Source organism: Vulpes vulpes, chromosome 2, assembly GCF_048418805.1.
Source record: "Vulpes vulpes isolate BD-2025 chromosome 2, VulVul3, whole genome shotgun sequence".
Classification (NCBI taxonomy): domain Eukaryota; kingdom Metazoa; phylum Chordata; class Mammalia; order Carnivora; family Canidae; genus Vulpes; species Vulpes vulpes.
Genome location: NC_132781.1, coordinates 16,548,115 through 16,561,153, shown reverse-complemented (window position 1 = coordinate 16,561,153; position 13,039 = coordinate 16,548,115). Strand labels below are relative to the sequence as shown.

At 34.9% G+C, this 13,039-nt stretch overlaps 1 protein-coding gene across 22 annotated transcripts in view; it reads right to left on the bottom strand.

Annotated features, from left to right (window-relative positions):
* Positions 1-295: 295 nt before the first annotated feature.
* Positions 296-13,039, bottom strand: part of CDC27 (cell division cycle 27) — a 70,410-nt gene continuing 57,666 nt past the window's right edge. For 8 of the 22 annotated variants that reach the window (XM_025999527.2, XM_025999528.2, XM_072746918.1 and 5 more), the window contains 4 exons: positions 11,678-11,806; positions 6,089-6,163; positions 5,115-5,271; positions 296-3,343 (listed from right to left, as the gene is read on the bottom strand). In XM_025999527.2, the coding sequence (XP_025855312.1) occupies positions 3,261-3,343; positions 5,115-5,271; positions 6,089-6,163; positions 11,678-11,806 (444 nt within the window). In that variant the 3' untranslated portion in view covers positions 296-3,260. Of the gene's footprint in view, positions 3,344-5,090; positions 5,272-6,088; positions 6,164-11,677; positions 11,807-13,039 lie in introns of all 22 variants that reach the window. The other 14 variants (XM_072746923.1, XM_072746925.1, XM_025999530.2 and 11 more) reach the window with 5 other exon arrangements.

The following is a 13,039-nucleotide window of genomic DNA, read 5'->3' as shown; positions in this document are numbered from 1 at the left end:
AGTAAGCAACTGCTGGCAAGGGGCTTTTGTAGTTTGAAAAAAATATATATTCTAAAAATTACATTTTGTCACAATATTTATTTTGAAATTCTAAATAATACTAAAAAAGGATGGGAGTTTTTAAAAAATGTATATATATGAATTAGAAGAGGGTGTAAGTTTAAAAAAAAAAGAGAAACACTGCCTTAGACTTTTGTGAAATGTAAAACTGTTAATTTTTCACTATTTTGCTGTGCCTTACTATAAAAATACAGATGGCACAGCTGTTATATAGCTTCAACAACTTGATTATAAATTGCTTTCAAAAGTAATTTATTTGGATTTTCCGTATCCTTTAATGAATTGCAAATATATTAACAGAAAAGGCTTTCTCCCCCCCTCCCCCCCGGGCTGTACAATTTCTGAAATAAGTCAGGAAAAGCAAAAAAAGACACAAAATTACATTGTTTCAATGCAAATAGAACACACACATCACACCCACACTTGCATTTTCCCGGGTTTTCACAAAGAAAACGGGTCACCATATTTCTCAGTGAAGACCCCATACTATACTCTGGCTAATCAGAGACTTCCAAACTTTTTTCTTCAAAAAGAGCATTTTTAATAGACTAAATACTGGTTATCACTGAGTTTTTGTTTAAGGTACAACAGCAGCATGGTTCAAATGTAACTTGCAGTTCTTGGAAAAAAACAAAAATTTTAAAATAATGAAATACAGAAATAGTAGGGACCACCTTTCATTATTTTGAGTACCATTGTTCACTTGAAAAAATATTTCCAACCTTCTAAAATTCCAGAGTTAAGAACCATTTCCAAGGGGGAAAATTATCCAATGCCACAACATAACTTCTGAACAAAAGTGTGTGTGTGTACACATATATGTATGTGTGTGAAAAGCTTAAAGAGACTAAAAAGGATGTTAAAGTTCTTAGTATTTTAAATTTCCTTCAAAGTAACTACTGAAATTTCAAACATTTTTATGTCCTTTTCTGGTTGTTTGATCCTCATTCCAGGCAAAGAAAAAGAAAAAGAAAAAAGAAAAAAAAGCAAGCAAGCAAGCCAGAAACAGTTACTAGGTGGGAATAAGGCTTCAGATACCTAAAGGTTTTGAAAATAGGTGTGAGGAAAATGAAATCAGGCTGAGCTTTGGGCTGAGTGTCCCATAGCCAGCCATTGCCATGGTGTGCCTTCCAAAGCTATCCTTGTATCCTTGGTCTCAAAGTTAGTACCAGAAAGGCTCTCACCTGTGGCACAGGACATAAATTCCCACTACAAAAATATAACCACACATCAGCAAATTACGTTCTCAGTTTAGCTTTGTCCAGGCTTTGTAACAGAGCTCAGGTTGAAGCTGTCTATGAAATTCCATATTTGATACTGTTATATAGCTGGCTTATGATTTGCCAATTAAAAAAAATAAAAGAATATAAAATTAAATATTACAGAACTAATGAATAAAATGGAATATTTGTTAGAATCCAAGTGCTAGCCTTTGGGAATTTTTAATGATATTCATTTATTCCCAGCCTTTTCTTTTTCTTATAAATTATTTCCTTAAGCAGCACATATTACAGAGATTTAGGTAGGAAATTTTGTTAAATACCTTTCTGGCACCCAATACCTAATCTAAGACTCTGATGTGAATTAATTTATAATGGTATCTAATCCACATTCAAATGGGCAGATTAACAGAAATGATAGAAAGTTACTGAGTCTATAGGTTACAATTTTGTTCACATCTTCTGTAATCCACCTTATTTTCACAACTTGACTAACAAGTACAGGTAACCAGTAGATAAATTTGTCCTTCATCAAATAATCCAAAATAATAACCATAGGCCTGTCATTCATAAGAAACTATAATTTGTTATATTCTGACATTGGCACTTAAAAAAATGTTTAACAACTAAAGTTTCTCTAAAAATTTCAATACATTACAATAAAGGAGATACACAATTTAAGACTTTAAATCTGTTATTGTGAAATTCCAATAATTCCCATTTTATTATGCATAATTAGATCTTTAAAATTGTGGCCATTCCCCAAAAACACCAACCTGTACTATGACAAATTCAGGAGAGAATTCATCTCCTTCATAAGAATGGGTTTTTTGTTTTTTTTGCAGCTAAAAATTTCTAATATCCTAAACCCAATCACTCCTGGTAAACGTTTTGGTGACTCACACTACTGAAAATAATTTGAAGCAGAGAGCTGAAAAGAATGGAAATGACCTCAACCAGAGGTAACTACACATTCTTGCACCCTGCTTCAACACTTAGAAAAGTCAAAGGGATACTTTCTTGAACAAATATAGATTCAAGGTTATGGTACAATTCTGATTGTATTAAGGCTTTCGCTATCATGATCTCTTAAAGTCTCTCCACTTTAGTGTTCTCATTTTGATTCTTAGGATGAACTTAGATGTTTATTAAGGGCCGTGTTTTGGCTTTTCAGTGGGCACTCTATCTTCTCTGAATGTTTAAAGGTGATCCCACAGAGCTCAAAGAGAAGAGGCAATATGGTAAAGGGACAACTTTAAAGTTTGCAATACCGAGACAATGATCAACACTTTGAAGCAAGATGAATAAATTAAAATTCTTGGTTAGACATTAAAGCATTCTTGCCAAGAATAAGTGTACACTGTATGGAGGGATATTTGATTCCTACACAGGAGTCCCCAATGTGCCCATTACATTTGTTTATGGGAGACACTGCAAGTTTAAGGTAATTTACATTCCTTGGCAATCAAGTTACTCTGTTATAGGCAATGTCTTTTATTGTTCCATCTGGCACTTGCTAACACCATTCTTGAAGAACCTAGAAATGAAGGTCAGTCACTCTGTTAATTGGGAACAGAACCAAATAAAAACAAAGTTTTGGAAAAACGACCAAGAAATTCTGGTTCATCACTATTTTCCGTATCTAATGGTTCCTTCAAGATAAAACATAACTCTTCCTTCCATGATAGCTTTCCAACAAAGGGAGATTAAAGAAAAAAAAAAAAAAAGAAAAGAAAGTTCCCCATCCTACCCCCCTAAATTGTCATTCATACTGGTGAAAGAGCCAGTCTTGTTAGCAGCTAAATATTGCACTGCCTTTCATTCTGTGTACAGTCAGGGTCCAATGAAAGTGGCACACTCATGGTATAAGTGATGGATGATGACACTGCCGGCTCAAGAGTGAAGACTCAGTATATGGAGGGACAAGAAACATGTCAGCACTAGTCACACATCCAGTTGCAAAAGTCTGATTTCCAGAAGTTAAAATTCATCACTTTCAGCTGCATGAAGTTGTGTGTCGTCTGCATCTGTCATGCTGCTCTCCTGGGATTCATCTGTTCCCACTTTAAAAATAAAAGAAAAGTCTACAGTAAGGTATCTGATAAATATTTCTTGTTAGTTCATGAAAACATGTAAGGAAAACTATTCTGTGCAGAGAGAGGAGATCTTAAATCAAGGCCCTTCAATAAAATGCAATTCAGGCTCCTTATTTTACAGCGTGTCTGAGAAGATTCATTTATTGCATTTAACCTTTAAGAGTTTTAACTTGTAAAGCTGCCTCTCCCTAGTGAATTCCTTATTCCTAACCTAGGAATTAAAACTAGTTCAAGACATTAAAAAAAAGACTGACATACCCTATAACTGTTGACTCCACTTTAGCAATATAATAGTTCCTGCTAGTCCACAGAAATATAATCTTCAGTTTATTTTTAAAAATATTTATTTATTTATTCATAGAGACACACACAGAGAGAGAGAGAGAGAGAGAGAGAGAGAGAGAGAGAGAGAGGCAGAGACACAGAGAGAGGGAGAAGCAGGCTCCATGCAGGGAACCTGATGTGGGACTCGATCCAGGGTCTCCAGGATCATGCCCTAGGCTGTAGGCAGCGCTAAACCGCTGCGCCACCGGGGCTGTCTAATCTTCAATTTAAAAAGGGATATTGGGATTATAGGAACTATGATTTTAATTTTAAGCCTTTCACCAAGTTTTCTGGAACAAAGGCATCATCAGAAGTTTCTTAATTCTCTTATTAGGAGCACCTGGGTGGTACAGTCAGTTGAATGACCGACTCTTGGTTTTGGTTCAGATTGTGATCTCAGGGTCATAAGATAGAGCCCCCGGTTGGGCTCTATGCTAGGTGTGGAGTCTGCCTAAGATTCTCTCTCCCTCTGCCCCTTGCTCTCTAAAAATAAATAAATCTTTAAAAAAATATTATGTTAGGACTTAGTTCTCACTAGTTATTTTAAGATATACATTCAAGTTAGAGGTGCCTGGGTGGCTCAGTCAGTTGAGCATTTGACTCTTGGTTTCAGCTTAGGTCATGATCTTATGGTTCCTGGGATCAAGCCCCATGTAGGGCTCCACACACCTCAGGGAGGCTGCTTCAAGATTCTCTCCCTCTGCCCCTCCCCTGAGTTATGGCCATTATAATTTTTTAAAATCTTAATAAAAAAAAGATATACAGTCAATTTAGATATAGAGTATTTACTACTGCCTTAAACCACTTTTTTGTTCCCTCCTCTTTTCTTGACCCTTCAGTTTATACATATTAGCCATATTTTTGGATTTTGAATTTGCCAGAGCTTTACAGAATTTGAATAGTAACTACTGCAGATCTATCAATACTTTAAAATGTGCACACATGATTCATTCATTCACTTAGCACTTACAATGTCACATCCATCATCCCTCCCATCCCACCCTGCATTCTTATGAAGCAGTAAAGCAGACATTAGTTACATATTTTAACTTAAATTGAGGTCCAGGTAAAAACCTGCAACTGATTTGTCAAAGTCACATAGCAAATTATATCCAAAACGGAGACTAGTTACCTGACTCCACTTGCACTTTGTTAATATACTGTCCATTTAATTTCTCTAAAATTCCATTTGGTAGTAAGAATACACCATCGTTAGAAAAAGAAAATTAAAATGCAACCCACAAATCCTTATGCAAAAGGTAGATTTCTGAATATTCAATAATGGAGAAAGTTTCCATGTTTATTCTGTATCATAAAGAAAGATCTGTTCCCCTTTGCCTAACTCTGAGGTGATGTTTTATTAGCTCTCTGGTTAAATACACATACAAACCTGATTCTTATGGATGATACTCACTGATCTGTTCTTCTTGGGTTATTGGCTCCTCATCATCTGGAAGGTAGCGCTTATCAATTGCCTCTTTAATCTGGTTATTGGCTCCTTTAGGATCTAAATCCATAGCCCAAGAGAAATTCATCAGGGCGAGGTGCGTTTGACCTAACTTCTTGTAAACCTAAAAATAAACAGCAGCACTACATTTTTCATTAAGTTGTGAGCTTCAATTAAAAAATTCTAAACATTAATAATTTAAGTAGGCTTCTGATTTACATGCTGTAAACCCATTCTGATGATGATGAGTAGGGCATTTTCATTCTATAGAAAAACTCAGACTACCTTCTGAGTTCCTTTTAATATATTCAGATATTTTCAGAATTCCTTGCCTCTTGTCTCTCTGATAGTGAGCATCCAATAAATCATACTCTGGATCAACGACAATTGAAAGAAATGGACTATAAGCTGCCTGATTAGCATTTATATACACTGATTTTAAAGGCTGTTATATCAACTCTCAACCCCTGTCCACTGTTCTCAGCTACCCTAACCAGTTGGCATCTAGGGGCCAAGTCTGTAAAGTCCTGACTCGTCTGGCCTTGGAAATCTTGGAAGTCAGTTCTTCTAATTAAGATAACACAGAGCCACTAATTTTCTTTTGGGGGATGCCTACAAATTTTATCGATAATTGGAAACTAAGCGGTTTCAAAGATGTAGTCTCAGTTATGAATTCATGACTGCCATTGGCTGCAAGTGCTAATACACTTCCAAAACCATAGCATGTTTAGGATTATGGGGTGTGTGTTCTTGCTCCTTTATCAGGATATCCTCTTCTTAAATGTTTTAACTAAATCCATTCTTTATTCCCAGAGCATTTAGTCTGGCGCTCTAGTTGAATTTGCTCAATAGATGCTGCACAATATGTTTTTATATTTCTTTTTCAGAAGTTAATATTCATTACGAAAGTCACAGTTTAGGACCATGGCCCCAATCTTTACCTTTCCTATTAAGAAGTAAACGAGGGATTCTTTGGGAACAATTTGTTTCAATTCTTCAAGTTCTTGTAAAGCAGACTGAAAAAAGCAAAGAAAAACAGAGTAGCAAAATTTTACAAAGTTCTAACTAAGCAAGTGTTATTTGATTTCCCAAATCATCTTAACTAAAATTTACTACATCTTAACCAATGCACTTCCTTATTGCGTTAATCCTGTAGATTAAGATAAAATGCATGAAAATACTTATGACAACAAACAAGAAATGGCAGGAATTCACCAGAGTACACTGAGAACACACACATGTGGGTGACAATGCTTGCTTTGGTCACCACTGTATTTAAAAAAACAAAGTGCTTTGAAAACTAAGTTGCAGAACAAAACAGTTCTAAAGTTCTGTTAATAAACCTCCCTGATGTAAGCCCTAAGCTTTGAATACCACCTGCCATTTTAACTAATGATTTAGAGTCTAAAATTTAATCCTCTGAATTAAATCAAAACTGTCTAGAAATCTTTTGACCATTGCTAACAGGTTGGGGAAATTGAGAGAAAAGATAGAGAAATAGATTTATATTTAAAAGGACATTATGATTGAAAATAAAACTGGCTCCCCAAATGAGATACTGTCCACTTTTCACCCAGCAAATGGACAAAAATAAAAAAGGGATTTATTCATTGATTGGTATAAGCTCGATGTTACATTAAGTTACCATAAGTGAATCAGGTATTCCCACCACCGAAGGTGGAATTGTAGAGTGATATAATCTGTTTGTGAGGGCAATTTAGCATTATCTATTAAGTTAAAAACTGCATGTAACCATTGATTCAGCAATTCCGCCGCTAGGCATTTGTCCCAGGGATATATTCAAAAAAGTTCACTAAATCATCTTTATAAGAATATTCAACCCAACGTGTTACTGCAAATCAATAGACGCAATCAAGTTGTGTCTAATCAAAGCCTAACTAAATAAGTTATGGTCCATCCTCTATGGAATACTAGGTCTCTAGGCACTCAACTGTATGTCTGAAAAAAAAAAAAAAAAAAAAAAAAAAAAAGCAAAAGCAAGATGTAAACGACTGTGTGCAATAATACTATTTCTCTTGTAACAAAACATATATACCACACATATACAAATAGTCATGTGGGTATTCCCATAAATATTTTATAAATACATTTATGTGAGCATATATGTAATTTTTTTTTTTTCTGGCAGAAATCAATAAATATATGCCTCATGTATACAGCTTATTTTTGGGCAGGGGATGATTGAAGTAAAGGGGGAGGAAGGATGTTTTATCTTTTCCTTGGTAGCTTTCTCTATTTTTTGAATTTTCTAACATAAATACCATGCTTTATTTTTCTATAATGTTCACAGAGGTTATCTACTTTTCTTCTCTATATCTCTTTGTAGTAAAAATTCAATGTAAAGTTTTTTAAAAAGATAATTATCAAATATTTATCCACAAGTGTTAAAGTGAAAAAAACGCAAATTATAGAATAGCATGTGCAGTTGTACTGGTTTCCTATTCTGTCATAAAAAATTACCACAATTTTGATGGCTTGAAACAATTTTTTTTATCTTATAGTCTATGCATCGGAAGTCCAATATGAGTTTCACTGGACTAAAATCAAAGTGCTTTCCTTTCTGGGGGGTATCTGTTTCCCTGCCTTTCTTGGCATCTAGAGGATGCCCACATTTTTTGGCTTGTAGCCTCCTTCCTCCATCTTGGAAGGCAACAAAGGTGGGTTGAGTCCTTCTCATGCTGGTTCTGACTAAAGCTGGGAAAGACCCCCCACTTTTAAGATTCATGTGATTAGACTGGGCCTACCTGAATAATGTAGGACACTCTCCCCAACTCAAGGTCTATATCCTTAATTACATCTGCAAAGTGTCTTCTGTGTAAGGTAACATATTCATAAGTACTCAGGATTAGGGCATGAACATCTCTGAGGGGTCATTACCCTGCCTACCACAACAGTGTAGCCTACTTTGTTAGGTACAATTAAAAATATATAAATAATGAGAAAAAGAGCTAGAGAAGTATGTTTTGAGTTGTTAACAATGCTCCTCCCTGGAGGGTCCCCTTATGTGGCACATTCAACTTTGTTTTTTTTTTTTTATACTTTCATATTATTTGAATATTTTGTAACAAGCCTTCACAAAAGCTTGTTTTACTTTCAGAAAAAACACCCACAAAGATATAATGAATAAAGCAGTGATCAAAGATTGTGGGCTAGTAAAGGTACCAGAGGATTATAGCATTTAGGTAACAGAAAGGGATTTATTCATTGATTGGTATAAGACTAGTTTTATTTCTCTAAGAAGGGTTCTCTAAAGAATAAGGAACCAATCTTATTACACAGTTCTAAAAAAAAGTTTAATACATTCCCACTGACCCTCCTTTGACCTAGGGTCAAATGTAATTTCTTGGCTTTTGAAAATTTTTTATTGGCATTATCTAAAATAAAAGATTTACAAAAATCTTTTTTGTGAGAAGTAGTGTGAAAGCAGCTGGGTAGTAGGTTCCATGGATTCATTATCACAGTATAATGATGTCTGAAATTTTCTATAATAAAAAAGAAGAGTAAAGGCAAGCACGCACACACACTTTCTTGGATAGTGCATTTGTTTAAAATGCTGTGTTTTTACAGAAATATGTAGGGGCCTCTGGTGCATGCTTAACACTTCATCATCTTCCTAATTGCTGGCAACCTAAGAGAAATAAATTCAAACCACTGCTGGGCTGAATGGGTCTGAGAATCACATCTGCTTGTCTGGGAATGGAAGATTTATATATAATTCTACAAGGTACACTGTACTCTTTTCCTTCCATACTATTAAGTATTGTAAAATATACATGGAACAAAGAATCAAGATAAAAGATCGGTGGTCCTGGATATTATTTACTTACGATCACTGTTAACAACTGTCACATATTACTGACAGGGACTGATGAAGACTGTATCACAATGAAGAAGCCCGAAACTAATTTTAATATTGCCAAGAAGCAATTTTCACACTTGTTGGGCTCCAGATCTCTTTACACTCTTAAAGCTTATTAAGGAACCCAAAGAGTTTTTGTTAATGTGGGTCATAGCTATCAATTCTTACCATAAAAAAACAAAACAACAACAACAACAAAAAACACCATATCAGAAATTAAAACTTGAAAAGTTTAAAAAAATTATCCATTAATTTAAGAAAAACAATAAACCCATTACATGTTAACATAGATAATATCTTTTTAATGAAAAATAGCCTTTTCAGAACAATAAGTCAGTAAGAATAGTGGCATTGCTTAGCATTTTTGCAAATCTCTGGTTAAAAGAAAACAGCTGAACTCTTATCTGCTTCTACATTCAATCTGTTATATAATGTAGCTTTTGGAAAATTCCACTGTACACTGAGAGAATAAGAGTGAGAGAATAAGAGTGAAAGAATAAGAGAATAAGAGTGAAAAAGGAAAATAACATATAGATATTATGAAAATAGTTTTGACCTTGTGGACTGCTTGAAAGGATTTCTGGGGACTCTCAGAAGTTACCAGACCATTGAGAACCATTGCTTTAATCGGGACAAGCATCCCAATCCTCTGCTCACCACACAGAGTTCAGAACTGATAGGCTTTCTTTCAATGACTTCCTGTTGTAATTGTTATAACAATTCATGCATCTTTCATACCTCTCCACCCCGATAATCTAATTAAAAGACTCATCGAGAAACAGTTTCTACCATAATATCAGAATTTTCATTTTTGCCTTAAAAAAGACTTAAGACTTATGTGATATTAGTGCAGCACATTAAATAGGGTGATATTTAGCAATGCTTTTGCCACGGAGAGGTTGTCATTACTTGTTTTTCATTTTTCAAGCCAAGATATTTCAGAAGTAACCAGTAACTTTTCCTCATGCCCCTTTTTTATTTTAATAGAGGTATGTTGGATATACCCATGCATCAAAGTAGGCCTTATTATTTAGCCAAACCTTAAGCTGGTACTCAAAAATGGCTGTGACCATTATAGCTTCAATGGTCGGTCAGGTTAGAATTTGGGCTTCTTGAACCAAGTACAGGGCTGATTTATATGGCATACCTGATAGGCATGTTGGTATTAAAATGGCTCTAAAAATAATAAATTGAGTAAAATGCTTCAACTGAATAATCTGACCACAAATCTAAAGACATACAATGAAGCAAAAACACGAAAACAAATGATGAAGCAAAAACATGAATACAAATGATAAATTACAATGATAGTACCTCAAAGAACAAGTTAAAAGTTTAAAAGTGTTTATTAGGTTTAAAAGTAGCTTTTACAGAAGAACAAAAACAGCAGGACTAGACATCCACTTCTTGATAAGGAAAAACAGAGTAAGATAAGGGGAATTACTGAATAAATGACAAAGAATAAATTAGATGGTTGATCCCTTATAAATCTTTATTACACTGGAAATATTAGGAGTTTATCATTGGTTTTGTATTTTTCAATTTCACCAAATGTCAATGTGTACTGGAAGAACCGACTTCTAGGGAGTCTACTGAAATGGATTATTTGGCCCAACATTTTCTGTGCACTTAAATTTTGGAGTTTTCTTATTTGGTAAGTTTTTACTCTTTTTAGAACAGCCTAAATTTATTATAAAAGAAACCTGTACTTTAAATGAAAACTTTGGATTGATGGTATATGACTGAGTAAATGACAAAAATCCCATGTTACTTTATGCTTTTTTTCCTTTCTCAATTTTCCTTATCTTCTTTTCTCAATTTTTTTTCATGCTACAGCTCCACAATTTGGAAAACAGAGTGATAGGTAAAGAGAGAAACACATCAGATGAGACCAAGTATCCTTGTTATAAGCTTTCATAATTCACTATACTTTTCCTTTATGTACTCCATATGGATTATTTTTGTGATTATTTGATTAATGTTTGTTGCTCCTCTAGAAGAGTACTAGATGGGAAGTTCTTCAAAGGCAGGAAATGTGATTGCTTTGTTTGCCACTATATTCCTAGTCCCCGATATGTAATAGTACTTAGTAAATACCTGAATAATGCACACACATTCACTTGCCGTCCGTTCAGATATTTTGATCCCAAGAGGATGGTTTAGGTCTTACCTTTAAGAGAAATCCCTGATGGAAAAACTGCCTTTTATATATGGAGTCTTTATGCAGGATAACACATATTCCTAAATACCCACACACTCATCTTACCTGTCATTATTTCATAAAGAAATAAAATCACAAAAGAAAATTTCTTACTGTATAACTTCTAAAAATGGGAAAAATGAACTATCAGAGATGAAAAAATATAACTTTTGGTCTATTAAAAGAAGGGGCAAAACTTAAACATTAAAATGTCAAAACCCGGGATCCCTGGGTGGCATAGTGTTTTAGCGCCTGCCTTTGGCCCAGCGCGCGATCCTGGAGACCTAGGATCGAATCCCACATCAGGCTCCCAGTGCATTGAGCTTGCTTCTCCCTCTGCCTGTATCTCTGCCTCTCTCTCTCTCTCTGTGTGTGACTATCATAAATTAAAAAAAAAATAAAAAAAAATAAAAAATAAAATGTCAAAACCCATTAAAATATGTATCTTACCTTATATTTTTCATTTGCAAATAAAACTGAGGCTCTGTGAAATTTGCATAGAGGGTTCTTGGGATCAATAACAATGGCTTTGTTTAGGGTATCCAAAGCCTTCTCTGATTTTTTCAGTGCATGCTGAACCTGTAAGAAATAAAGATCATATTAATATTTCCTTTAGATGTTTATGACGAAAGGTGAGAACCAAATACTGTGACTCAAAACTAACATAAATAACACTATTATCTGGCTGGCTCAGTTAGTAGAGGGTGCAGTGCAACTCTTGATCCTGGGGTCGTGAGTTCAAGCCCCATGTTGGGCATACAGATTACTTAAAAAAAAAAAAAGATAATAAAATGACTAAAGTTGTATGGTCTAAGTGGGTTTTCCACAGAGTTAAGTGGACTTAAAACTTGATTACTGGACTATTAATAGATTATCTCTAAAATCTCTTCCAATAAAAAAATAAATAAATAAAATAAAATCTCTTCCAATTCTAGTTCACCTGCTTCACTTTTGAGATAAGAAAATTACAAGCCCAGAATGTGAAATACCTTGGTTTGAGATCAGAAGCTAGGTCCTGTGGCACCCAATCTACCATTATGTATTCATAACGATAGCTTTATCTTTATTTTTAAGATTTTATTTATTTATTCATGAAAGACAGAGAGAGGCAGAGACATAGGCAGAGGGGAAGCAGCCCCCCTACAGGAAGCCCAATGTGGAACTCTATCCTAGGACCCCCCATGACCTGAGCCAAAGGCAGATACTCAACCACTGAGCCACCCAGGTGCCCCTGATTATTTTATCTTTAGAGCAGATATTTAGTACCTTTAAGTCTAAAAGACAAGAAAAACCATGGTTTTCCCCTCACAAGAAAATCTGTACTATTTAGGTAGATAATACATTTCACTATGTTTATTATGGTCCTCTAAATATTAGGCTTTTCAAAACTATATTCAAAGGAACCCTAGAGGATTTGTCTCTAAAGCCTTACCAAGTCCTATTTCACTCAAAACAATTACATTTCTACTTGTTTTAGGAATTTATTTTAAAAATAATCCTTCTGTTTTATATATTTGAAAACCATTGATCTGTATATGGGGAAGTAAATATTTTAAATAACTTAAAAAAACCCCACATAACCCCAAGCATCACTATTCATTTATGTGTCTAGCTAATGCCATGCTGTGTTCCTCCTCAGACAAACTGTATGTTAAAAAGAAAGTATAGGGATCCCTGGGTGGCACAGCAGTTTAGCGCCTGCCTTTGGCCCAGGGCGCGATCCTGAAGACCCAGGATTGAGTCCCACGTCAGGCTCCCGGTACATGGAGCCTGCTTCTCCCTCTGCCTAGTCTCTGCCTCTCTCTCTATCTG